At 48.2% G+C, this 27,497-nt stretch overlaps 1 protein-coding gene across 1 annotated transcript in view; it reads left to right on the top strand.

The window, feature by feature from the left end:
• The window catches only part of LOC149359172 (17-beta-hydroxysteroid dehydrogenase 13-like), a 120,352-nt gene extending 93,113 nt beyond the window's left edge, over positions 1–27,239 (top strand). Inside the window, exons 2-6 of the mRNA XM_089571417.1 lie at positions 13,625–13,864; positions 14,146–14,252; positions 18,040–18,177; positions 20,141–20,266; positions 22,143–27,239. Coding sequence (XP_089427543.1) covers positions 13,625–13,864; positions 14,146–14,252; positions 18,040–18,177; positions 20,141–20,266; positions 22,143–22,215 — 684 coding nt within the window. The 3' untranslated portion in view covers positions 22,216–27,239. The remainder of the gene's footprint in view (positions 1–13,624; positions 13,865–14,145; positions 14,253–18,039; positions 18,178–20,140; positions 20,267–22,142) is intronic.
• Positions 27,240–27,497: the final 258 nt, after the last annotated feature.

Genomic DNA, 27,497 nt, shown 5'->3' with positions numbered 1-27,497 from the left:
ACGGCAACGATATTCCCACTCGTAACATCGAAGCACCAGAAAGCAGGATGCCGCCGCGTTTAGGTTCGCTTTAGTGCCTTACCATTTTTTCCTGCTTCACATCGTTTAACTACGTCTCTCTTCGTCTGTTTCCCGAGCAGAAACGAACAGATTGTGTGCACCTTTTATCCCTGTGTTTGGCACGTGGCAACTCCGGCACTTATGCTCCACAAAACCCAACCTAACTAAAGTACTGACGTTTAACTGCTCGCTGCTTTTCAGAATTCTAGAGATCAATGACGATAGCTTGGGAACCCAAATGTTGCATTCTGTTCGTAATATTCTACCTTATTGTGTACCTAGTGTGCTTCTGCTTAATTACTTGACTTTTCGACCCCGTCTCCCCCTTCTCATAATCTATGATGCTGCCTTGGTACTTTGTTAGGGTTAATATTACCGACTTTTCCCTCTTCCTTTCGGTCTCTGCCTGTGTCTCTCCATTTCCCAAGCCGTCCACGGTTCTGTGCCACGGCCAGTCTGCCGAAAAGCCGATGGTGCAAGTTGGCCTAATTAACGGCAAGCTGGCTTATGTGCGCAGTCCACCCCCGATTTCGGCGCCCAACGAGGCAGAGCGTAGTTAGGGAAACTTGCGACCCACCCCCCCCCCCCCCCCCTCCACCCTTTCCCCTTTCAAACTCCCGCTCTTTCTTTTCGCCGTGCCGTTCCATCGCTGTTTCTCTTCCCCGGCTATTGACTTTTTATAGCTTCGCCAAATACGCTCCCCGCTTCTGGCCGGAGATATCGCCGAGGCAGTATTTGCTCTGCGCAGCCGTGCGAATTAAGCGGGATGCGTCCAGCGGAGGGGCCGGCTGAAGCTCCTTTCTTTGTACACGTGTGCGGCCGGTGCGGACTCAATGGCATCTCGGCTTTGGTCACCTTTCTTCTGTTTATTTTTTGTTCTCGACTGACAAGCAGCTGTTTCCAAGCATTTCGCCCTTTCCATTGGAGGCCCTCAGGTCCCCGGGGCACGACGCATACGTTATTCACACGCAACCACTTGGGCTTTGTATCAGCTCGCTGCGCAGTATAGGCGCTTGATTGTTTGCGTTTCGGGGTGGGGCACTAGAAACACCAAAAGCATCAACATGGCGCACTGGGAAAAGTCTGTGGCGGAAACCTGTTAGCGCTGCCCCTCAGACTACGCGTTGCCGACGGCCGTCTATATGAACTGTGCATCTCGTAGTGCATTATGTGGCGCGCGAGACAGCGCCTAATTGATGACAGTCCACGCGCCGCTGCTCGCCAGCAGCGCTCTTTTAGTGTTGGTACTCCAGCAGTGATTGAAAAACACGCGTAAAAAGCGAGATGAGAAACAGGGCCCTTTTTTTTTTTTTTAGGGTGCATCTTTCGCGCAACCCTTCTTTTCACGTCTGTTCCTTTATTTTTTTGCACAGCTTGCTCGTTTTATATCGCTTTTATTGCAGCGTTTTAGCGACGCCGCTTCTTTCTGTCAGAGAGCGATGCAGTTCCACATGTGTGGATGCGCCATTCTGCCCGGCTGCGGTCTTTGATACGGCTCTCTGTCTATATTTCTGTGTCGTACGCGGCGGCTGCAGGCGTGCCTCATCTTCCCGGGACCCCGCGCCGTCTCCGCATGGTCCGTCTCTGGTTCCTTTTATCCTTTGCGAAATGCCTTCAGGTATGGAGGCACCCGTTTCCGTGAGGTTCAGTTCCGCGTTTCTTCCGCTTGCCCACAAGCGGCTGTTATTCGATAGTCATCCGAACCTTTGTTTCCGGGTATATGGAAACAGAGAAAGACTCAGCAGGACGGAGGGCTTCTCTGTTTCCATCTTTCTACGCATGCACCGAAATAACAAAACACTTTCATTCGTGCTGTCATTTGGTCCAGCCTATGGCTCAGTTGTAATGTTGCCGTGACCACGAGCCATAGACAACGCGGGCGTTCGCACGCGTCATTGCAGCAGCGGCACCCTTCCGTCGATCCAATGCATAATAAACACTGAGCAGTGACAGACAACCGCCATTATTATCGTAAACAGGCCCTGTCGCCGTCTACCGTGCCCTGCCTTGCTTGGATAGCATCGCTGTTTTCTTTGCCGGCGACGACCCGCAGTTAGCGACACTTCCAGCGTTTCCAGCGGTGCTTCGGTCGCAAATAGTTCAAGGGGTACTGAGTAAACCTCTGAATTTGCCTCTGTGTTTCTTTTCCTATAATCCGACTTTCCGCTTTACCTACGCAATGTCTGCGCAATATTTTTGTTACGTTTGAATTTTCCTACAGTATTTGTTTATTTTTCTGCACGCTTACAGCCCGAGCGTTTTTCACAGGGTAGTAGTTAGGTTACATTACAAAAGATATAACAAAACATTCGAGAACGCCTGTTTTTCTTTGTCCACCACTATGGACAGCCAATCCTGTTCTTGAATCGCCTCCTCAGTTGTGATCTCTTCTTAGTCCGGTTTATCTTCAGCTTGCTGAGAAGGAACTGATAACTAGAAAAGCACTTCTTGAGTGCATACGTTGTAGCGGAGTAATATCCGTTCGATAACAGAGTGCGGTGGTTTCAGATTGTTTATGCTGTTTTCCACACCTCTAACTGCTTTGTTATCCGAAGGAGAAACACGCACCGGTTACACATGAGCAACACTAGCAGAAGTGGTCCTTAGGCATTCCGTGTTTACCTATCACAAAGTGGGCTCGCTAAGCAGGTGAGAACGAATTCTAATTACGCTTGTTCTGATTGCCGGCACGCAGCTCACGGGAGGGCACTTTGTAGGTGCACACATAGGATTATTGTGCAATCGAGAGGGATATCAGTGCGTAATTCCTTTCATTTATGCCTGCCCAAACTAGCAGCTCGCGTACGTCTTGCGAAACGCTAGGCATGTTCTCCGCGGAAGTCGTCACATGTGGCTTTGATGAGGAAGATGGTTTATGGGGGCTTAATGTCTCAAAGCGACTCGGGCTATGGGGGACACCGTAGTGACGGGCTGCAGAAACTTCGACCACCTGGGGTTCTTTAACGTGCACTGACATCGCACAGTACACGGGCCTCTAGAATTTCGTCTCCATGGAAATTCGACCGCCGCGGCCGGGATCGAACTGCATCTTTCGGGTCAGCAGCCGAGCACCATAACCACTGAGCCACCGTGGCGGCTGATGAGGAACTGGGTATGTGTTCCTTCCACTAAGGCAACAACGACAACAACAGGAGAGACATTCGGAGCAAAGTAACCACCACAAATACATACGGTAGAATCCTCCTGATCGTTGCTACAGCGTTTGCTGTATAGGTCATGTTTCCCATCTATGCTGCGTCGGTATCGTTGGCGCAGCACAGCAGGTGCAACACAGTGGGCGCTGTCACACGTGACGTCATTACAGTGCGCCATGATTTTTAATCAGAGTTGAGTGAATAACAACACGCCAGGCTGATGGGGCAGAATGCCGATTTGCGAACGGTCCGAACAGTGACATCATTTGTGACATCACGAGGCATTCATTAGAGCTTGTCCATTCGGCTGGTGCAAGGGTTGCCGCTTAAACACAACAGACGCCCCGCACTCCTACCCAGAGTTTCTAAAGACTCCGTGTGGCAATGACATTTCGCACCAGTCCTGCTGTTGCTGAAATTGGTATTAGCACAGCGGTAAACGTCCAACCTTGAAGTGAAGGATATTGCGCGTCTTCCAAAAACTTATTGTCGTGGTGAGGTGAAGGAATGAAAATTCCCCTTTGCGCCAATTTGTGAACCTGCTCTTTCAACTCCAAGCGTGGATTTGCAGTTGGCGAAAGAAGCGTCCCATCCTGCTCGTTTAACTTCGTTTCCGCGCGTCTCTACTACTCGATGTCAGGAACGACGTTCGACTCATTTAAAGAAATTTCCGGCGGCGTACAAGTTTGTGAGTCGGTGCTCGGGGAATACAGCTCGCCCTCTTCGCCGAGGGCCGCTCAATGCGCTCATTAGCACGCCAAGGAGGGAGCGCTGGCAGTGCTCTTCTTCCGAGCCCGCCTGGGCCTCCTGTGAGACCTGCATTAGCATCAAAGAGGCGTGACGGAGGAAGAAGCATGCAGCCGCACCGAAGATATCGACCGTGCAACAGGTTCATGCGCACTTCGTCCGATGCTCGCATTTGATGACGGTTCAGGGGCCCGCAGGGAGGAACTGCTACGCTTTTTTTTTAGGCCTGCAGGAGCTGCCATCAATTTTAATGTCGTGGCGCTTCGGCTGAGCGATGCACCCGAGAGGATCGGTATCAGAGGGGTTAAAAGTCGCCCCTCGGGGTTGACGAAGTTTTGAGGGACTCCTACAGGATCCACGGAGTTTGATCGATGCTGTCAAGCTGTTTTTACAACATGGTGGTGTGTACTAGAAATATGGCCCCCTGAAAGATTATAACTGGAGAGCAAAGCCGATGTCGGCTTCCACTGCTTCTCGTGAGTGTGGTTCCACTGACGAAGCGCTGTGCCAAACCGAGTGGACTTCGGACTTAAGAAGAGAAACGTAGGCATTATCAGTGCACTGCTAAGTTCCATACACGATTAGACGGTTACCTGCCTCAGCAAGCAGAACAAAATTACTTAAAGACCTGCAACGTAAACCATGGTCAACCAGAGAGAAAATTAAAGACGTGTCCTTCTGTTTTATGTTCCGTTCGCGGTCCAGTTACACTGATGATTTTAGTTACGGGTCATCGTATGGTCAACCACATGACTGACGTCTTGAACCAGACAAAAGGAAATTCAGCCCTGTCATCTAGTGTACAATACAGTCCCTCTCTTTTTTTTTTCGGTTGCACACTGAAGCGCAGAACTTGGAGCAGGAGGCTGAAATTTGGAGCGCTAGGCTGTGCGATTGCGCAGTTGCCGAAGAGGAGTAAAAAATAATAGCACGAAGCGAAACGTCTTTCTCGCTTGATGTCTTTATTATTCTTTCTGTTCTGTATTTATTTTTTTCCTTACTTGTGTTTTTCTTAATTTCTTTAATTTCTTCCTTCGTTCTGTTTTTCTTAATTTCTCTAATTTTCTTCATTTCTCTAATGTGCCTCCTCTCTTGCCCTTTGTCTGTATTTTCGCATTAATTTCTTTTATTATGTAACACCAACTAGCCCGACAGCACGTCCTTCTTTAATTTTCTTTCCTACTTTGTATCTTTCTTTCATTTGTTCTGCCTCCGTACACACTTTTTTCCCTTTTTCTAGGCTGTCGTTCTGTAAACACCCTTCGTGTCTTCACCCCTAATATCTCTACTTCGCACTGGATCGTCCACATTACGGCTGCAGGCGAAAGAATCATCCATGCAACTGTCGGTGCTTTTTCCGAAGGATGCTTCAAGGAAAATCGTTCCGAAAGTATAACTGCCCTGAGGCGGGCAACAAATGGTAACTGCGAAAAAGCAACACTTCTCAGAAGTGCGCATGCGCTTATGGCGTTCGTTGCGTGCAAGGAAGAAAACTCGCCTCACGGAGCGGTGTCCATTGCAATACCGCTGGCCGCAGTTGGCCTTTGGATGGCCCGCTGCTATGATCTAGCGCCTCGTTAGAAACTCGAGCGCCCTGCTTGAAGACGCCGAAATTCGTGCGTACGAAGCGGAAACGCCCGAGTACCAGTACGGGCCTAATTGCGAAACGCAACTTCTTGGTCTTTCATTCTTCATTCGTATCCTTTCCTTTCTCTCCTCTTTCATTCCTGTTCCTTTCAGTTCACTTTGCTTTCAGGTGACGACGCATAGACTACTGCAAAATAGTGCTGTGATAAAAAAAAAAAAATGCCCAGGCTTCGCTTGGTTAAGCCAAGAATGCGTTGCATATTGCGCGGTTGGCGGCACTCGATTTTCTCACCAGCTTTTCCTCCGTGACGTATGGATGGATGGATAGGAGCGCCCCCTTTGAAACGGGGCGGTGGCAACCGCCACCATGCTCAGCCGTCCTTTTTTTTCTTTGTTTCTTTACTTTTTTTAGTTTTTTTTTTCTTTTTTTACGTGGTTTGGTGGCTGCCCGGCCGCGCCCAAGGGCTGAACTGAGTGCCTGCAATATGCTACGCATAAAAATCTCTGCCTCTCCCGTAAACGAGAGTAGAGTAAGCATGAAATGTTTACGGGCCTAATGTCATCTCGGTGGACACCCCAACCGCACCGTACAGGAAGGGAGGAACGCCACCACCCGTTCAGCGCGATGCCTTGCCATTTGAACGCAAGGTTTTTCGAGGAAAGGAAATGGCGCAGTAATTCTCTGCCATCTCGGTGGACACCCGAACCGCACCGTAAAGGAAGGGAGGAACGCCACCACCCGTTCGGCGCGATGCCTTGCCCTTTGAACGCAGCGCTTCTCCCCCGGATCACGTATGAGAACGAAGTGTAACATGGCATTTATGTGCTTTTTGCATGCGTTATTAGAAATCGGAAATTATAATTCCGTGCATTATCAAACCCACAGCTCCACTGATATCTTGATAAACATTGAGAAGGCACTGGCAGCAGTTATTTTTTGTCTCGTTTGGAGACCAACCGGCGCTTGCATGCCGGTCGCGTAGGAGGGCTTAGAGAGTCTCGTTAAATCTCGTTAAGTCTCGTACGGTGCCCGGATGTTCTCGTTTCAGAGCCCGGATGAGTGGATTTTAGTGCCCGGATGACTGGAATTCAGTGCCCGGATGACGGGAATTCAGTGCCCGGATGAGTGGATTTCAGTGCCCGGATGATGGCTCTCGGTCTCGGCGTGACGTCACCACACTGCCGACAACGGGAGCTAAAAGCATTTCATGCTTAAAAAAGCATGAGCCACCGCCACTATCTGTAGCAGCGCAATCGCGACGACGTACTGCCGACGTACGGTTCGTCGTGCAAAAAAATAAAAATAAAAAAGACGTACACACGAAGGGAACGCAGCAGCCAACGCACGAAGTGCAAGAACTGGAGAAGCGCGCACCTTTGCAACCCTTCATCGCGATCAAAGCTTTGTACTGCGGCAGTCCCGTGACGAGAGCGGTTGCTCTTCATTTCGAGTAACTGCAATACCCCTTTCCATTTGGAGTGCTGACAGCGTTTTCGTTCTTGAAGTTTTTGCTTGTGTGCACAGCCTACATCGTTTCTCTTTCTCACTGCTGGTAAACAACTCGTGTCTGTTTTTTTTTTCCTCAGTGCGAGTTGTTTTCATGGGCCTTCCAGAAGCACAATAAATAACGAGTCGGCAACTCGGCGAAAAATTGCTAGGACACACGTGAGGCCGCCATAAGCAGGAAAAATATGTGCGTAATTTTGATGTGCGGGCGTCAAGTGCGCAAAATTTCGAAATAAACGTTCGGGCCACGAAATTTATTCTCCACACTGCGCTGAGTTCGCGGTGAACTCGCTTGTGGCGAAATCATTGGGGTGAGGTCGTTAACTGCATGTTCAGGAAAAAAGCAAGCTATGCCTGCGAATTGCGGGGTGTTGCAAGAGAGTTTTCGTTCAGTTGAAACTGGTATGTGCTTAGCTAACACGGAGACTCGAAGAGGCTGCTTTGGTAGTGCAAAGCGGTTTGCTATCTTACTGCATTCCTCTAGTACAGCGTTACAGTACGAAATTGCAATATGCGCTTTTTGCATGCATTTGATGCTCTCGTCATATCGTATGTCTGTTTTTCTTTCCTCGTTTCGCAACTATAGGTGCCTACCACTGCAATACCATGTTTTTGTATAAGCGAATTTCCGCGTTCTTTAGCTTCTTTTTGTGCTGAGAAGATTATTAAGCCTACTGTACTGACAATCCAAAAAGAGTGCTTTTTTCTGATGGGTGTACGCCGCGGCTTGTAGATGCAATATGGTTCGTGCTGGGTTATTCTCTATGCTTTGCATGCTGGCGCAATACCTTGGACCAACATCACAAGCTAGGTGAACTATTCTTCAAACGTCTGCTGCTCAGAGACCTTTGTATATTGTGATTCTTAATACGGGCGAAAATGTCTCTGCCAAAAGCTCGGATATGGGTGCTGTTCCGGTTGTCCCTCGTTAAAGTGGCGCGTACCACACATGCACGCACGTGCACAGGCAGGCAGGCAGGACACGGCAGGGCACGGCAAGGTAGGGCAGGGCAAGGCCGCCTTCATCCACACATGCGCGCAGGCAGGTAGAACAGGGCAGGGCAGGACATTACACGGCAGGGCACGGCAAGGTAGGGCAGGGCCGCCTTCACAACTCGAAATGCCTATTTAAAGAAATTCTGGTTCACCTTTAGGGGGTTAAATTGGGGAGGTAAATCCGTTCTCCCCCTTTAACCGCGGCTGACCCAGCTCAAAACCGCGCGGACCCCACCCCGTGGTCGCGAGCGCTCGCCGACCACGGCGGGCCTTGCTCTGCGGGAACAAAAGAACGACACACTGGCTGACACAAACAAGGCATTTATTGCTATAACAACAATAACGCCAGCTAGCAACAAAATACACTGAGGAATCGAGGATGTCCGACTCACCAGCACGGTTACGAGCGAACGTTCGCCCACGCTAGGGCAAAGGGAAGCTCCGAGGCCAGACGGGACGGGGTGGCGGGAGCAAGTTCCGACCACGAGGCGCCCGCGGCGAAGAGCGGATCCGCGAGCTAAACGTCCGCTCGCTATCTTATCCCGATCCCAGGGAGAAGAGACCCCGTCGCTCCCCGCGCGCGCGCAGCAAAACGCCGTCCGTGGCGCTGGTGTCGCTGCGATGCGAGCGCCCTCCCCTGTTAGTTAAACACAACTAAGGGGAGTGCGTTGCGGGGAAGCTAACCACGGGGAACTTGTGCGTTGCGGGAAAGCGAATGCAGGGGACGAAGGCGTCCCCACAACCTTCACTGAAACAACTGCTGTGTGTGGGTGTGTATATATTTTTGTTTCTCGTCTTCCCACTTGGACGGCCCACTATATATGTATATACAGGGTGTCCCAGCTAACTTGGACCAAGATTTTTAAAAAGCTAAGCGTTCTTCAGAACTGAAATCGCGTGGATGTTATTGAGGTTTATCTAAAGTTACAGTACCAGTTTTTCGCTCCTCCTATTTGAATAATTAGTCGAGATATATAAATTAACTTTTTAAATATAGCTTGAGACGTTGAGACGTCAATGGGAAGGTTGTGGAGCTCCACAAATATGGTCCAACCCAGGCACTTCCAACGAGATAGACCTAGCGTGGCCATTTTTATTCGGGAAAAACGAAAGCCCGCGGAGTTTAAAATATACCACGTGACAGCGCGCTCTGTGCGCCCGGATGAGCCGCGATTACAGCGCTCTCATCCGTGCTCCGTTAGAAACATCACCCGCTTCGGGCCTTTCGTGCTGCCCAAGACAGGGCTTCGCGATGTGCTTGGCTCCAAGATAAGCGCCAGTGGGTACGGGCGGCAATGGAAAGAAAGCGCGGCTCCTGTTTTTCAGCGTAATTCACACGACGTTATCAGGTTTGTTATATGCGTCTGTGCTTGTTGGTATCTTGCTCCCAAATTCAAACTCATGAGATTGTCATCGTTCTTCCGCATGCATTCTGCTAACGTGAGTGTGCAGTTATTGCCCTCAGAAACGGGAGCCGCGCTTTCTTTCAACTCCCGCCCGAACCCACTGGCGCTTATCTTGGAACCAAGCACATCGCGAAGCCCTATCCTGGGCAGCACGAAAGGCCCGAAGCGGGTGATGTTTCTTACAAAGCACGGATGAGAGCGCTGTAATCGCGGCGCATCCGGGCGCACGGAGCGCTCTGTCACGTGGTATTTTTTAAACTCCGCGGGCTTTCGTTTTTCCCGAATAAAAACGGCCACGCTAAGTCTATCTCGTTGGAAGTGCCTGGGTTGGACGATATTTGTGGAGCTCCACAACTTTCCTATTGACGCCTGAACGTTTCAAGCTATATTTAAAAAGTTCATTTATTTACTGCGACTAATTATTCAAATAGGAGAACCGAAGAAATGTTACTGCAACTTTAGATAAACCTCAACATCCACGCGATTTCAGTTCCGAAGAACGCTTAGTTTTTTCATAAACCTTGGTCCATGTTAGCTGGGACACCCTGTACACATATATATATATATATATATATATATATATATATATATATATATATATATATATATATATATAGCACAATACGATAAACGTACTTGGTTGCTAGAAATAAGATGCGAAATTCAGAAACGCTTATTTTAACTTAAACATTTATTGGGAGTCGACGTTTCCGACTCGTCGGACTATGATAATTCCGGCAACACCTCCTTCGATCGGTTTTTTTCCGGCCTCCAGGGTTTTTTTTTTATTTCCTGAAAAAACGGTCTATGCCGCCTGCTGTTTATGAGAGGGTGTCTATCAGGCGGTATAGTTTTCTGCTTCTTTCCCTTCTTTTTTTCTTTCCAGCATATCGGCAGGCGTCGTCTCCCGATTTGTTTGTGCTACGGCGACCACCAACAGTTCTTATAAATTGTCTTAGCTTCAGGAAGCTTGTCGCTGCTGGGATTGTGGGCACAGTTTTGAAAAGCAAGAAAAAAGTGAATAGGCGAAAAACTAAACTTTGTCATGGTAGAGACCTCCGCTGTCAGCGTTTCTGTAGAAAAAAAAAAAAAAGGCTAGTGGCTCTTACGTGTTTTTATTGACCACTTTATATATATATATTTCCTTCCGAGTACACGATAAAAAGAAAGAGATGTTAATGCACCTCTTGCGCCCCCAAGCTCCTGTGTGCGGTGCCTTGGGCAGCGTAGTGAAGGAGCGCTGCGGATCAATTTCAGTCACCTGGGCTTCTTCAATATCCGCCGGAATGTTCGCTCGAGACCGCGGTTTTCCATTATTCTCCCCATCGAGTTGTGACGAGGGGCCTGCCTTGCGCGTCCCGTGCATCGTTTTCATTTTTTTTTGTTTAGTCATGTTGTAGATTTATACCTTCCACACAACCTTCAGTTCCATTTTCGTAGAAAAAATCACGATTTCAAACAGTGTTGGACAACAGGAATTTTCATGATATTTGCAAAACTTTGGCTTCGGAGAACAGCAAATCCAAGTGCAACGCGCACAAGTGGAACTCTCGTAGAGTAACTGTGAGGTCAATCCAACTGTGAGTGTTCGACCGAGACTTCCGTACTTTCTATTAAAATGGGAGTTGGCATCCCAGAACTGCTGCATGAAACTTCCTGTGTCGCGCCGGTACGTGGATCGACGGGCAGATTTCGCTACGGCACGATGTAATACGATGTTGTATGAGATGGTATGTCGGAGTATGTGGGGTATGGTGCGGTATAGCATGGTATGGTACTGTATGATACCGTATGGTTTGCTTTTTATTTTATGGGATTTAACGCCTCAAAACAACTCGGGCTAAGAGGGACGCCGTAGTGGAGGCCCCGAATAATTTCATTCGCCTGGGGTTCTTTAACGTGCACTGACAACGCACAGCACACGGGCCTCTAGAATTTTGCCTCCATCGAAATGCGATCGCCGCGGCTGGATCGAACCCGCGTCTTTCGAGTTAGCTGCCCGTGTCACTCCCGAGTGTCATAACCACTGAGCGGCCGCGGCGGAGTATGGTATGACATGACATGACATGACATGGCATGGCATGGCATGTGGATTTTAGTGCCCGAAATCTGTGTACATATTATGTGAGATATCACAGTGGAGGGTAACGGATTAATTCTGACCACCTGGCGTTCTTTTGAGTGCAAATTTTATATCTGAAAATTATCGCGGCTTGTGTTCTCACCTTCACCGCTACAGTCTCGTTTAACACTCGCGCCGCTGTATAGGAAACTCCGCATAAACCAAGCCGGCTGACGGGAACCACAGTATCGGGAACGTACTAAAAGTAAAGTTTCTTGAACAGCGACTTTAGTTCCCGTTGCTTTGAAACGCACAGCTTACCGGTCAGAGTTATCTCAAAATTTTGTTCTCCATTGCACTAATTTTCAGCAGATTTATTTTGTGAAAGTCGAATGGCTTTTGTGTCCGCCGCCTTTTTCTGTACAAAGTTCTCCGAAAATGTATTAATTTCACTCAGCCTATGGATCAACGCGAAGCCAATTTGCACAATGCACTATTCTGCGCAAGTCATGTGCGAAGTGTCGCTCGGTAAAAGAGGAATCCGGCTTTCGTTGCCAAACCCACAGGCCCCTTAGCCGTATGCGTCTCTGCGTAGCAGTGAATGGCAGGGAAGCGTAACTAGCAGCGACTCTACGAAGAGTCTTCCGTTCCAGCAGGCGCATCTGACCTGTAGTCACCGTAAAGTGGGCAGAGGTGTACGCGCGCTCGCTCGCTGCCTCGAAGCATCACGCGCGCAAATGAGGCTCGTGCCTGACTGGCTGCCAGCGGGCTGTTCCCTGTAACATGGCGCTGATTTCGCGAAGGCGCGCGAGTTTAGAACGGTACCTGCAATGCTGTGGCTTTCGGGTGCAGCAGGGACGTTGCGCCGTTTAGGTTTACTTCTGTATAATGCTGCTACACCATCTTAATACAGCCGCCGCGGTGGCTCAGTGGCTATGGTGCACGGCTGCTGAGCCGAAAGACGCGGGTTCGATCCCGGCCGCGGCGGCTGGAATTTGTTTGGAGGAGAAATTCTAGAGGCCCGTGTACTGTGCGATGTCAGTGCACGTTAAAGAACCCCAGGTGGTCGAAATTTCCGGAGCCCTTCACTACGGCGTCTCTCATAGCCTCAGTCGCTTTGGGACGTTAAACCCCATAAACCAACCAACCAACCATCTTAATACATAACAAAGGAGGCGTAAACGACCTTGAAAAATCACAAACCGATCAGCTTACTGTCCGTTACCTACAAGATATTTACTAGGTAATAGCGAATAGAGTCAGCATTGAGAACAGGTGAGAATAAGAGTGAACGGAGGATGCGTTATTAATCTACAATTCGCCGATAACATTGCCCTGTCAAGTCACTCAGGAGGTTAACTGCAAGCATGATCAATGAGTTAGACAGGCAGAGCAGCGACTGTGGGTCTAAAATTTAATATGCAGAAAACCAAAGTGATGTTCAACAGTCTCAGAAGGGAACATAATTTTACTATTGGTATACGGAGGTACTGGCACTTGTAAGGGAATGCGTCTACTTAGCGGAGGTCGGTACCACGAGAGCGAAATAACCAGAATAGCAGCAAGTGGGGTTGAACACGTTTGGCAGGCTCTCTCAAATAATAAATATCAGTTTGCCAATATCCCTCAAAAGAAAAGTGTATAACAGTATTTTACCGGTACTAACCTATAGGGTCAGAAACGTGGAGGCTAACGAGAAGGATTGAGCCTAAATTGAGGACTACGCAGCGAGCGATGGAAAGGAATATGGCAGATGTAAGGTTCAGAGGCAGGGAGAGGGCAGAGTGGGTCAGGGAGGCGTCATGAAAATGCGTCATTAAAATGAACCTCCCTACTTTAACGTTCTAAATAAGCTGGCAGTATTTAGACATCGCACAAAGCGCAATCCAATTCCCTCTCACTTCAGATGCAACAGTTAAATCAATTTTGTGGCGTTTGCTTAATTTGGACTAAGAGCGACAAAACGTCTCCGTTGTAGACCGAAACTTTGATCTCCGTATGTCACGTGGGGTTATCATGCTCTGCAATGGTTGCTGGCGCTGCATGTGAGCTACAGTGGCCTGAGGTGGAGCTGGGGTGTGACGCGCCTTCGTTCCCTTCGCAGGAGAACAACGACGCGGTGTGCGAGGAGCTCCGTCAGCTGGGCTGCGAGGCGCACGCCTTCCAGTGCGACGTCACCTCCGAGCAGCAGGTGGAGGCCGTCGGCGACGAGGTGCTCAAGAAGGTGGGCCACGTCGACGTGCTCGTCAACAACGCCGGCGTGGCCATGTGCCAGGGGCTGCTCGCGCTCAAGCACAGCGACATCCGACGCACGTTTGCCGTCAACACCCTCTCCCAGTTCTGGGTGAGGAGTCTTCTTCCCTACCCTTACTAGAGGCACAAAAAGCCGGGCGAGCTAGTCAGAAATCGTGCTGCTACAGCGCTAAAGACGGAGACAACGATCGAGGCATGACAAAGGGCGCCATGTTTGCTTTCCATCTTTCTTCGTCTCCGTCTTTCCCACTGTTGCGGTATGGAGTCACTAACCCCTATCTGACGATGCGTGCCTCAAGAGCTTGCGTGGTCGCAGTTTTTCGTTGTAAAAGCATCTTTATTACCTCTTTGCTTGTCTTCTTGCTTTCGCAGATGGTCAAGTTCTTCCTACCGTCTATGAAGGACAGGGGAAGTGGCCACATTGTGTCCATCGCATCGGTGGCGGGCCTCCTAGGATCGCCCTTCATGACTGACTACTGGTGGGTCTAGCTCGCGGTATCCTTAACTATTACGCTGCTGTACCTCGCCTGCACAGCAAATGTGCGAGCACCGCAGCAGCGGCGAGTACTCTGAAGGCATTATTTACATTACGTTCAAGCCAGGAAGTGAAATTTGCAAGCGCAGGCTTTGAGGTGGCCATTACCAGTTGTTATTTTATGATGTGCTCTGAAATTAAACGCTTTAACAGCGTCTCACTCCCGCAGTCATTAGGATGTGGCGGCTCAGATCCTAAATTGTGTTGGTTCGCTATAACTTATAGCCGCCGCGGTGGCTCAGTGGTTATGGTGCTCGGCTGCTGACCCGAAAGACGCGGGTTCGATCCCGGCCGCGGCGGCTAGAATTTCTTTGGAGGAGAAATTCTAGAGGCCCGTGTACTGTGCGATGTCAGTGCACGTTAAAGAACCCCAGGTGGTCGAAATTTCCGGAGCCCTTTACTACGGCGTCTCTCATAGCCCGAGTCGCTTTGGGACGTTAAACCCTATAAACTAAACCAGCTATCACTTATAGTGGCCATTCCCAGCAATTAGCGTTTTTTTTTTTGTTTGTCTGAAGCCTGCTTTGTGGTAGGCTTCCCACCGGGTTGTGGGCAACCTGCCCAGGTGTGCATATAAATGCACCTGACGGGTTCTGACTCAAGGTCACATGACCTAGGTGGCAGGTGGACGATAAACAATGCAAAACAATGGCCACACAACGCTAGCGCGCCTAATTCGATGTAGCCTTACTACGCAAATTGACCGCCATTTTTAACGCGATAGCATCAAGGCTCTCGTTCTGCTGTAAATTCGGCGTCGTTATCGTCGTCGCCGCCGTTGTGTGCGAAAAAAGTCGGAGAAGGAACCTAGATGGGCCACCTAGATGATGCGACATTGTGACATCATCACAACTTACCTGCCTACCAGATTGTGAGTAAACTGACCACCCTGGCAGTTAAATTAAGATTTGTCGGGAGAGGGTGCTCCGGCAGAGCAACCTGGGTCGCGCAAGTTCCGCTGATGGAAGCACCTGTGGGCAGTAGCTCACAGTGGCACATCCCTTAACCACTGCACTAGGAGTGGTGTGAGGACTCTCAAGGAACCTATTTTAGGCAAAGTCGAGAATGAGCAGTTCAGCAGCCCACCAACGCGATCGCATCATACCCTTAAATCGGAGCTTAAGTGTCCGCTCTAATTTTTTTCTACCCTTGTGGATTGCACTCAATTGTGATCGCGTCTCGTTCCTGTCCACCATTTTTGCTCCTTTCTTGGCTGCAGTCTTGTTTTCGTAGTGACTTTTGTGAGAAAGATCCACGGTTTCGTCGCTTAAGGGCTCGAGCCATCATTTTTCTGTCTCACTTTATTGCGGCAAATTTGAAAACAGCAACCACTGCCATCGGTGTGGCTTCTTACGCACTTTCTTAATGGAAAAAACAAAACAAAAAAAAACACGCACACACCGCGCTGCTGGCTGCCTTTCTAACCTTTAAGGTCCTTTGGGATGCGAAACCGCAGTTTTGCAGTGCAGTCGATGTCGGATATAAAAGCTGGTAGGAGCTGACAAAATAAAAAAATAATCTTAGTTCTACTCCTTACGAGAAAAGCTTTGTGAAAAATAGCCGCTGTCCGGATTCCGGGGAAAAATGAACGCTCACTCTTTGTTGGCGCTGTTTGGGGAGATTATATTACGTCGGCAGTCGTTCTTCTTCCACGCAGATCGTCCGGTTATTCCGCGTATACGGGACTGCAAAGCCCCACGGCGAAACTATCGCTCTTCGCTGAAGCCGCGGATTCTGAGCGGCGCTGGTTTTATGGGATCACGAATGCGGGTCCACCTGCGGCCCTGATTTGTGGCCCCGGCTCGCGTTTTCAAGTTAGAACTCGATATGATTCTCTCTTTTTCTGTATGGCTCGGGAAACCAGTATATTCGGGGATGGGCAAGACACCTTCATTTTTTTTTTTTCGTGACAGCCTTTTATTTCTGCTATCTTTCAATGTACTCGTGTTCGCCCCAGCGTGCCCGCGCAATGCAGCCTACGGTGCGGGTGGTAGGTTTGCGCTTCAGGGAAGCGAACGCACACTTGCCTAGTAGCCTTAGTGTAAAGTTTAGAAAAATACAATACTTTTTTAGGATGCATTGCAGTGAGCCAATCTTAAAGGCACAGCATAGCAATGTTCTAAGGCCTGAGAACGTGAAGCACCGAGCTGCCTATATTGCTGCACTTTTGAGCGCCTCGGCACGTCATCGTATAGCCTGCATAGCGCTGCACACAGTGAACGCTCTTGGCGTGGCTGGTTTCGTACGGTGAGCTTACGCCTGTGTTTGGTATTATCCTGAATTATAATCCCGGCAGTGTTCCGGAACCGTACGTATTTATGCATGATTTGCAGCTCACATCTCAGCTGTGTTGGACGCGAAACCTACCTTAAGCCCGTGTTTAACTGGTGGCGTAAAAGGCTCTGCAGTTGAAGTCACCTCCTTCACGCACTGCCATCTTTCTACCACAGAGCACCCCCGCTCCACTCTACGCATGCTTTCTTATTTTGTGCGCTGGATTTTTTTGGCAGCGTGCTTAGGAAAACTTTAGCGTGCTATGTCTTCTATGCTGCTATGGCATTACTTAAGTTCTAGGAGTTTCCGTAAGGATATCCTGGGGCGAAATTGTGTGCAAACTGCTCTCCTTTCCACCTTTTTCAGGGGCAGCGTATTCTGTACCTCTTTAACGAGCCTAATTCTAGTAGCCTCATATTTCAAGATTTTCTTCTCTCTTTCTGTCGAGTTTCACAACGCATATTACTGCAGACATTTGGACAGTTAAGTTATGCTCCCGAGAAAGCATAAGTGAATTTATTGAGTACTTTACTTTCTGGGATGCGAAGTTCTGAAGGCTTTCACTTTTTTATAACTTCATTACAGGGCGTAAAACGATGCTTTTGAAGGTTGGAACTTTTACTGGAAACTAAGGTTACTTTACTTTGTGGGCGAATTTGAGGTAATATTTTGCCGCTTAGTTGTTGTATCGCACAGTCTGAGCCTGCAGCTGTGGGCGTCCTAATAAGAATGGATGAAATATGGCCTCAAAATTAAAATTTCTGCTGTTCTTAAGAACTTAAAATTAGGTCTAAGTGGCCTGTTTGAGTTACGTAGCTGTAGCTGTGGGTTCTTAGTACGGTTGTTGTCGTACATTCTAGGAAAAATGGGAAAATCCTGACGATACCTTTTAAGCCTGCTTTTTTGGATGTTCTAGTCCTTTTTTTAAAGCGCTTCTGCACGGACTGACACTGAGAAGGGGCGGTGCTTCGAAGGGGCAGTACTGCTAATTCTTACACCGACTTCTTTGCTCTCTGCGCGCTTATTGTGAACTTCAGAGGCGTTTTTAGATTTGAAATATGATCGTTTGTCACAAAATCTGCGGCCATCTTCTTCTTTTAGCGTGCTTATTTGAATCATTGAAGAAGCGGCATCGAGGCTTCGACATCGGCTTCGAGCGAGTATCGTGCGTTCGTTCCGGCTGAAGTAAATTCGCCGAACTCTCTTCGAGGGTAGCGTGTTCAATGAATGCTCCCTCGTGATGGCTTGCGAGCGACACTCGCCCAAACCTCACTTCATTGTGTGTCTCTGGTAGGGACATATGTGTGCCGCGTTTTCTGCGCCTCTATCTCTGATCAAAAGGGAGCCAGAACGTGAAACGCAATGGTCTGGAACACGAAGCGGTGTGTTTGGGCCGACAGCCTTGCCTGTTCGCATGGGTCTCCCGCTTCAACTGCGCTCTGCCCTCTTTTTCGCAGTGCTTCCAAATTCGCGGTCGTGGGCTTCATGTACGCCCTGGAGGAGGAGCTCTTCCACACGGGCTTCGAGTTCATCAAGCTCACCACTGTGTGCCCCGTGTTCATCAACACGGGCCTCTTCCCCAACGTTGGCGCCAGGTACGGCTAACCCCTTGCTTTGACTGCCGGCGAACTGAGAGCGCGCGCATGTGCGCCACACTACCTACTTCCTTCGTAGCTCAAGGTCTGTTGCCTTCCTGGTGCGTGTAGCGCGGGGTCGGCCTAAGCAATCCTCTCCTGAGCCGTGTGGGGAATACTGCTGTATGTCGTGCAAGTTCTAAGCAGAGAAAAACGTCGGTGACTCAGCCGCGAGCCACTCCACGCCTTGGTCAGTCTAAATGAATAAATAAAGCATCATCCTTTTTCCGCAGGAAGCATGAAAAGGCAGAACGCGAGGGGCTGGCAGGAAAACCTCTCATGAGGACAGCTTGAAAAGCTGCAGACCCCCACCTTTGCAGCTTTACAGTGTTAATTATATGAATGTAAATCATTACTCATGTGAATCAATATTGCTACATGAATGAGAAATTTCTACAATACGTTGTGTCGCTGGTCATTTAATCAGGAGTTAGCAAACAGAAATAAATTTCCGAGCTGAATTCTGTTTTCTCCGATTTTTTGCCAACACGCCTATGTGTACCTCAGGGCTCGCAGCTTGGCCCACTGTTGTTCCTAATTTATGTAAACGATACTGCTCTAATATCTAACACACCGGATTTGACAATGTATGACGATGGCCTTATCGTGTTTTATGCATCTAATGGCACTTCAGAGCTTTCTTTCAACGTAAATGCGTATATGTAAGTCGATTGCCTGAAAGGCAGAAAGAGTGAACAGCCTCAAACTAAACACTGCAAAAACTACGTACATTTTATTCAGGGCTCGTAACAAAATCATCCATTGATATTAACATCAGCTTCAGTGTACTAAAATTAATCGCGTCAAGGAACAAAAATTGTTATGCAGGCGGTTTCACGATGATTTATCATGCAATTCATATATAAGACATGCATTCACTTGTCTAAATCTGTCGGTGTCATTAGTATAATAACCCAGCAGATTACACTTTGGCTCAAACAGTAGTTGGCCATTTTTTTTTTTTTTTGCGTAAATGCAGCCTCGAACTGGCAAGTTGCCGCACTAATCGGCAGAGTTTACGTATCTGTATTTTTAAGTTCCGTGTTTCGAGCAGCTTTGAAACGATAATGCCTTTTTAGTGATGAGCTAGTCGATATTTCATCCTCCCCGTTGTATCGTGCTTTTGCATTGTTTGATGCGCGTTGTTGGCGCTGCTTTGATGATTATGCTTTAGCGACGATGCCGCGCCCTTTAAGGAACAGAGGCGGCAAATTTTCAAATGCAGATTTTTTTCCTTTGAGTGGTGCACTGCAGAGTGCTGTGCATGAGTCACGACGTGGAGTTCAGCTACGGCATCTGAATGATTGATAATTGAACTTTTTTCGCGTGTCGTTTTGGTTTTCAGCGATATAATCGCTGCTTGTTCATTTTTTGCTATTCCAAGACTTGAGCAGGCTTGTGTAAAGTTCATGTGAATTAAAACGAAGAAAACAGTGACAGTACTGGAGTTTTTGTATGAATCATGTGACCTGAACGTGTCTTGTAAGACATTGCCGACGTTTGGCTGTTGAAAAGGGAATCGAAACAGCACGAGGGAAAAAATACTGAATTATAAATTATCTCTTGAGGGTGCAGTCGACGTTGGTTTCCATGTTTTCGTATGTGCTGCGCATCATTCTAGACAGTGTAAACAGTTAAAATTTGGTGTCTATACTCTCTTAATACTTCGCACATCGCTCATTACTGACAACGTTTCTCATGGTCAAGCCTTGAAGGTCTTTTAGAAAATATTCGAGCGAACACTCACCGTCGCTTTCTCATCGCCTTCTGCAGCATTCAGATTTGACCCGTCGGTGTGAGTACAGTCGCGAAAGAAGTTCCCGCGGAATTCCTGAATTTTCTGGGTGACGCCCTTTACAGCGCCCTCAGCGTGCGGCAGCTAGGTCAGTCGTCTCGAGAGCGTTCTCTCGTTCGGCCCTTTCAGGTTCCCGCTGCTGACGCCCATCATGGACACCCGCGACGTGGCCCAGAGGGTGGTGGACGCCATCCAGCGGGACGAGTCGCTGGTCGTGGTGCCGCGCATTATCGAGCTCATGTACAAGTGTCTCAAGTGAGTCCTGCCGCTTAATCACCTGTGCGCTCATATGCACGCATAAATGGGTGTCTCAAGAATCACTCATGCGCAATCAAGCTCAGGGACAACTTTATCAAATAAGTTCTTGCGCATACTCGCGCGTAATCGAGCTCAACTACACCTATCACTCAAGTGCTAGCTCTGATTGTTCAAGCACTTCTCCTACGCCCTGGACTAGGCTGCATAGTGCACGGAGTTTCTCACATTTCCCCAGCGGTAAAAAGGAGTCATTGCAGTCGTTCATCTAGCGCAGGAATGCCGAGCAGCGTAAACTGAAACATATTTGGCTTGACTATTAATGGCCTGACAACGCGCATTTAGTTGTGAGATTACTACTTTTCTCGAAGCAAGCCTCATAGAAGTGCTTTACTGATTTCTATACGCGTCTAATGCCAAACATTCACTTGCAATCATTTAGTTGACGTAGGGCAACACGTACTATTAAAATATATTTATCTGCTACTATTCGGAATCAAAGCCGCGCAAGCTACGTTTTAGAAGCTCAATGCACGTTTGCAGTCGAACACTAGCCAAGAAAAGTACGAACCTTAAACTTGTCTTGCCGGCACTCCCGCTGTCGATGACGCACTCCTTAACGACGCATTAACCCGACAGCGTTAGAGCTGAGGTTCGACGGAGACTCCGGGGTCACAGCGAAATTCCTCGTTGGTCTACAGGGCCTAGTGATTGTCATCCAAAAACCCCACAACGATCAAAAAGTACAACAGTGATGACGCCACTACACGATTCGTAATTAGTCGGCAGGGTCGTCAGGCCATTCCACTACCATTACTTAAAGCCTTTGCTGTTTGCTGACTGATCGTGCTGTTTGAGGACTGCCTTCAATGTAAGCCTTGATATCTTTTGAACGACAATATTTTCTGAGGAATATAGCGTGTGCGGCAGAATTATCACACTACATGAGAAGATTGCGGGATTCAGGGAAACACCCAGAGGAGAGAGCGCCTGTTGGGTGTATGTCCGGCTTCATAACGCACATTTACTGTGACATTTTAAAACGATGGCTTCGAAATGACGAAGCGTACTTCGTCACACTCTTCTTCGAAGCACCAGCCCACTGTTAACGAGAGGCCGCCTCCATGGGCGCTCAATCAAACGAGAAATATAATATGGCAAATTTTGCTTACATGTGTTTCTATGGGTCGCGCTACCATCTCGTATCGGGAGACTACCATGCGCACGTTTCGCAGTTTTTTATAGATATGTCGCTTTCGAAATGACGCTTCATATTTTCGGAACCTGCTCTAGAATGAATTTGCTTGTTCTTCACGAAGGAATGACATCATAGCTATGAAAACTATTGGTTCTGTGTGTTCCTATGAGTGCTAAGTCTACATTTCACACCCAAAGGGATCCGCCTACCGAAAACTCCCGTTTTTTTTTTTTGTAAACACGGTGTTGGTCTATAGCTAGCAGCGCTACGGCATTACACTCTTAAGGCTATTCCGATTTGCGGTCCGGAGCAGCTCTCCGATTCCATGAAGAAGTAAGATGTCTAGCGGGTCTAAGGACCATACCGCCGAGGTCGAATCAGAACACAGGATCTGAACAATAGTCGGCCATTGAAACACGCTGTTCGGTTTCGCGGAACAGGTAAACTTGCTTCTGATCGCCGATTGGAATGCTCCATAAGAAACTCGATCAGATGGTGGCTACCTCTATACCACTTTCTAAAGGAGTAGCCACCGCGCATGGACCCAGCACGGACATACCGCACAGGCTGAACCTTCTGTGCGTAATCATTACGGCATTCCAGCTAGAGGTAATTTTCCGCATTGCAAGTTTTATATTCCCAATTGCATTTTTCCCCCCATCTTCCTTCTTTTCGCAGACCACTGCCTGAGGATGCTCAGAAAGCAATTCAGCGCTTCCTCGCCTGCTCCATCCAGAAGCCGAACGCGTGATGACAGCGCCGCCTATACCTTCCCACTTGGCGCCGCCAGCATCTGCAGACCTCCACATCTATCCTCTCGCTCTTTCGACGCAAGCAAGCAGAGAAGCGAGGGCTCACTCGACCTGACTGCAAAACCTGTTCGAAGGGTGTGACTACGTTGCTCGCGAGTTGCTTTCTTGTTGCGTCACGGAAAGCCCGTTCGATGCGCAGCACGGCGCTCGATGACTTCTGGTGCGCTCGGTGGACTGTTGCCTGCTCACAGAGATGACGACGTTGCAAAATCGTTTTCCTCGCCAGCCCGCGGTGAACCTCTGCATGTTGGAATGCACTGTCTCGTTGTCTGGTGCGCAGCTGAGCGAAAAGAGAGGAAGGAACCTCATGATGTCTTTGTCGCATTTTCGGTCGAGCGATCGTAGTGTATTGTATGGGTTCGAAACGTGCTGCGTGAGCGAGTGGTTTCACGCCGTGTGGTTATGAGCTCACTGGTTTCGAGAGTTTGCATAACAGGGTACGTAGGTTTTTGTTGTTGAAAGGGTGAAAAACGAGAAGAAAATAACAGTGACGAATCGCTAAACCGCTGTTTTGTACAGCGTAGTTTGACTACTGAACGCATATTTGGCTTTACCAGTTTCCTCTCACGTTTTGGTTTATCTAGTTCAACTCTTACTGACTGTGCGTTAAAATACTTATGTTGTTGGTTCCAAAGCCAGGGAGATAAAGTGAATGTACTGAATCACAGTGTTCTGCCGTGCTTTAATGTGAATGCCATGATTTTGTACTCTATAGCATTACTGCGCTTCAGCGTTGCTCGCAGCATTTTCATGCTTTCTTTGAACCTTTATGGCTACTATTTGTTTTAGACACAATTCTAAGTACGAATGTTACCATGTGTTTTCTTTCTTGCTTCTTGGTTTCAATTTGAATATATAATGAATTGCTCTCGCTGTATGTGGATGGTACATCAACGCCGATAGTCGTTTATGTTCGGGCATAGAGAGTGGATCAAGCATGAGAGTTATTCACACGTTTATGACGTTTAGAAAAAAAAATCTTTCTAACGGTGCTCTAAACAAACCACTGACCTAGCGTCCATGGTTATCGAAGTAACGAAAACTAACCGAGGCTTTGATAACCGTGCAATCTTGCTGGCTCAGGACAGCGCGTCACAGAGCGCTAACCAAAAGTTCGAGTAAGGAAGGAACAGGGTACAGTTATAGGCTTGTGAATGCTATTGAGGAGCGTTTTCTTAAGAAGTTAATTTAAAAGACCGACTACAAATCAAGAGCGAACGGAAAATAATAGCATTTTCAGAACTTCTTCTACCATTAATACACTGCCCGTTTTCTTTTAATATTAACCTTGCATCATCGTGGACGAGGCTGTGTTAGGAGTTTACTTGAGCGAGTGTCTCCGCGTGTTCGTGGCAGATTGAAATTGCGCAGTAATATATAGTCTCGATCAGTTTTTTTTTTTGTAGACGTTACCTGTCGACAGAACCAGAGCCGGTCTAGGCGCCTTAGAATACCGCGCAGTGGAAAGGGGCCAACATTCGCGAAATTACATGTCCTCGCTGCTCATTGAGACTGCTCAAAGCATGCTGGCACACGACGTCAGATCGGCTCCTTGGCATTTGTGGTTGCGCCAGTAGGTACCTTTGTCGTGCTGTGAAGGGCAGAACCAGCATAAATAATTCAACGCTACCATTTTCCGTTCTCCAGCGCCCGCGAGCTCACATTCGATAACGTTTTGTTTGGCTCCTGGGCCTGGTTAAACTATGCGTGCCCTAGGCACTCGCGGAGTTCTGCCGCCCTTACTTTAGTTTTTCGCTCCCTAGATATGGATGAAATGCTGTGGTGGTGGTTTGCCGAATTCTGTAATCTGTCACTCCTGGCAGTCTATTACTGCGTTTCTTTCGCGCGTTTCTCTCAGCTTCGATGACGTCCTTCTGTGACTACCGTGCAGTTGTGCCAAAGGTGATCTCTAATCATTTTGGTTGCGCCTAAGTGTTTCGCTCTGAAACCTGACCTGTGCGGGTGTTGTCTTCACTTGATATTCTAGGAGTGACGAAATCTCATTTGGTCGAGTAGTGAGTTCATATCAACAGAAGAAACGAGAAACGCCGACCAACGACGCCTCCACTTCTTCACATAGGCTCTCCTTTGGGCGGGTTATTTCAATGTTTTTTTACTGTACGGTGATATCGTCGGCAGCCTTCTAAAGCACGTAATTCCACTAAGTACGCGGAGCTAGCTAAAAAAGAAAACAACAACAATTGGAAACCAGTTGGGAGCAATAAATTTCATTTGTTTTCGGATATCTTCCAAATGGGATTCTTAAGTGGGAAATCACTCTTGTTCCTGATGGCATAGCTTCTGTTGACCAGCTGCTTGATATCGAAATTCAGACACGCGCACGACACAGCTTCGCGTCGAATCCTACCTAGGCACAATGTCACGCTCAGCAGCTCACTGCGGCTAGCACGGAAGTTGGAGCTGCGACACGTAAGATGCGACCGTAGTCAGCGTCGAATCGCTAACGCATCGGGTGGATACTTTGGGTGTTTACCGAAACCATTATGTGGCCTGAGGCACCGCGATTACATAAAGCTCACAGACCAGAAACAAACAAACAAAAAACAATTAACAGCTGCTTTGCTTTCCATTGCATTCATTTGCGCTGTATCAGAGAGAATACCAATTAAAAAGGCTAGCGGATGACGTGGCCGTTCAATTCCCTCAGTCCTTTTAGCATGCCACCTATAAAGCGACGGACAGCGAGCCATTTTATTTTTCTCTTCGCAAAAAGATTTCTCACCTTCGTACATTGAGCCCGCCATTTGGCCGCGCTGGCACCAAGCTGTGCATTTTCAGTTTTCTTATAGAAGCGCCTGACAACGTTCAATTAGATTTGAGCGAAGCCCCACGTACATTCTTCAAAGCGTTGACCGTGTTTCTATAAATGTTGACTTACGCTGGTATGAAATCGCGCCCAAAATTGCCCCGGTGGATATGACTGCACCAGAGCGTGCGTTGCTCGCATTTCTTCTTTACGCTTGAGGCCAATAACTAGCTCTTTTGACGTATACAGGGTGCTCTTTGGTGTGTTTGCAAGTTATTACATGATCTGCAAGAGGAAATAATGAGAAGGAGGGAGGGAGGGGGAGATACTTCTCAAGCGCCTCATTCCCGAGCCATGGTCATGGCCCAGGGTTCGATGATGCACTTGGTGTGAGTGCGCAACTACCCGTGCCTATTTGCTGCCTAAGAAGACAAAAAGGGCCGTTGTTACCAGTCTGTCGGTCGCAGCTTTCTTACCCGCACATAATCCGCTCGTTCGTACTGTTCCCCTTGCTTCGCCCGTCGGGATGGGCTGATGGTTCGCGATCAGGTGCATACGGCTTAAGAGGCTGTCTTAGTTGGTTTTCACGTGGGAAGAATGCCGGCGGGAACGCCGGAGACAACCCTTCATATGGCGGCCTCTCTTTCGCTTATCTGCACTGCTCGAACTTTTCACACTCCGTGGGTACAGAGGTAAGGCGCAGATATTGTACGGCTCAAGAATTGGAGAGTGTTTTTTTTTTTTTTGTTACCACTGCGTTATTCCACTGAAGCAAGCCTGTGAATTAAACAAGTGGGCTACCAGCGTGCGCTGCATGTCTCTGCCTTCAAAGTATGCGTGTGCTCAGCGTGATCTATCTTTGGTTAACAGGTGCTATAGAGTTCGCTCTGTCGGTATGCCAGTGCTCAATGACTTGGTGCATATTCCGATAGCATTACCAAAGCTGTCCGCTGAACCCTTTTACACTGAAGCGGACTAACGCGACATCTGGGCATTTTTTTTTTTTGTTAGGCCGTCTGGCTATTTTAATTATCTTCTCCATTCGCTTTTTTAAAGGAATCAAGTGGGCTATTGAACCGCTTTCACGAAATATTGGATTTTTCTGACGTTTTTTTTTCATCTGGTCGGCGGATAATCATGACGGTGAGCGTTGTCACTGTCGAAGAAGTTAAAGCACTGACAGCGATGGCTTAAAGACCATCGCTGTCAGTGCTCGATAAAGGAGAGCAACCGTGTGAAGCAGCCGCGGAAAAGAGCAACACGCGCGGTGTACTCGGAGTACTGATGTGCAGCACAAGCTCAGCAAAAAGACAAGTGGTTGTGAACAAGGCAGTCACTCGTATAGTTTGCGCTAGCACTGTTTATCGCGTGCTCTGAATGAGATGGACGCTGAAATTGCCGGCATCGTGCTATGGAACTTGTCAGTTCGGAACAAAAAACTGTTTCGGCGGCGTAGGAAGCTTCGATTGGTACCCTGAAAGAATAGAGCACTCTGCACACGTGACAGCAGCTTACACCAAGCTGTGTTTTGGGTCTTCTGTCACGCTCCCCCAACCTAAGCACTGTTTCAATCAGAAAGAGTCTTTCTCGCAACCTCGAGCTCCAGAGCGCCGAGTGCACCGCAGAACTTCTATCAGCACAGCGCGACCTCTGATACGGTCAGGCGGGAAGTGGGCTTTTGACCTGAGACAGAGACTGCAAGTACACTGTGCAAAGGTGACTGCTGTTCACGAGAAAACAGTAAAATCTTCGATGGCGTCCAAAGTGGGTTGAGCGTTATTTCAGAACACGTCGAAATGATTTTTTTTTTCGCTTTCACAGCTACTAAACATGTGGTGACTATCCACATTGTCTGCGCGAGTGAAATTCATTGCTCTAAAGGCTGACGTTGGCAGCGCCATAGTTTCGCACTGGCAGTGCTCATTGTTGTCGAGACGAGTTGAAAGAATGCGGTGTGCTAGTCTTTGTTTGCCGCTGTTTTGTTTGGAAAGCAGCCGGCGGTGACGATGGGTTTTTATATAAGCGCAGGTTTTCTTATAACTTTTCATTACATGCTTTCAGTCATATTTTGTTTTGCTTGTTTAGTCTGTTGCTATTACCGTTCGCTCACAACGAAATCGCTTGTTATTGCGAAATGAACAGCAAACTCGCACTGAGTTGCTGCATCGGTGGCGAATAAAAATATGTTCAGCATTTCATTGTTTCTGATTGAATTACAACCACCTCAAGACACGATGCGTCCGCTCCGAGCGCAGAAGTTTTCAAGCACGTAGCGATGGTGAGCACACAAACGCAAATAACGCGCCGAACACCAGCCATATTGTTTCCATGCCCAGGAATTAATGAATGAAAAAGTTCTGCTCGTGCCCAACCTAAACTTTAGATGGGACCGCTTGTTTGAACAGATTGAGCTTGCTATAGTCGAAGAGCGCCATTGAGTAACCGCTGCTGGTT

This window comes from Amblyomma mixtum, chromosome 2 (genome assembly GCF_055824585.1).
Source record: "Amblyomma mixtum isolate Tamu chromosome 2, ASM5582458v1, whole genome shotgun sequence".
NCBI lineage: Eukaryota > Metazoa > Arthropoda > Arachnida > Ixodida > Ixodidae > Amblyomma > Amblyomma mixtum.
The sequence above is the reverse complement of the archived record's forward strand: the minus strand, read 5'-3'. Positions and strand labels throughout refer to the sequence as shown.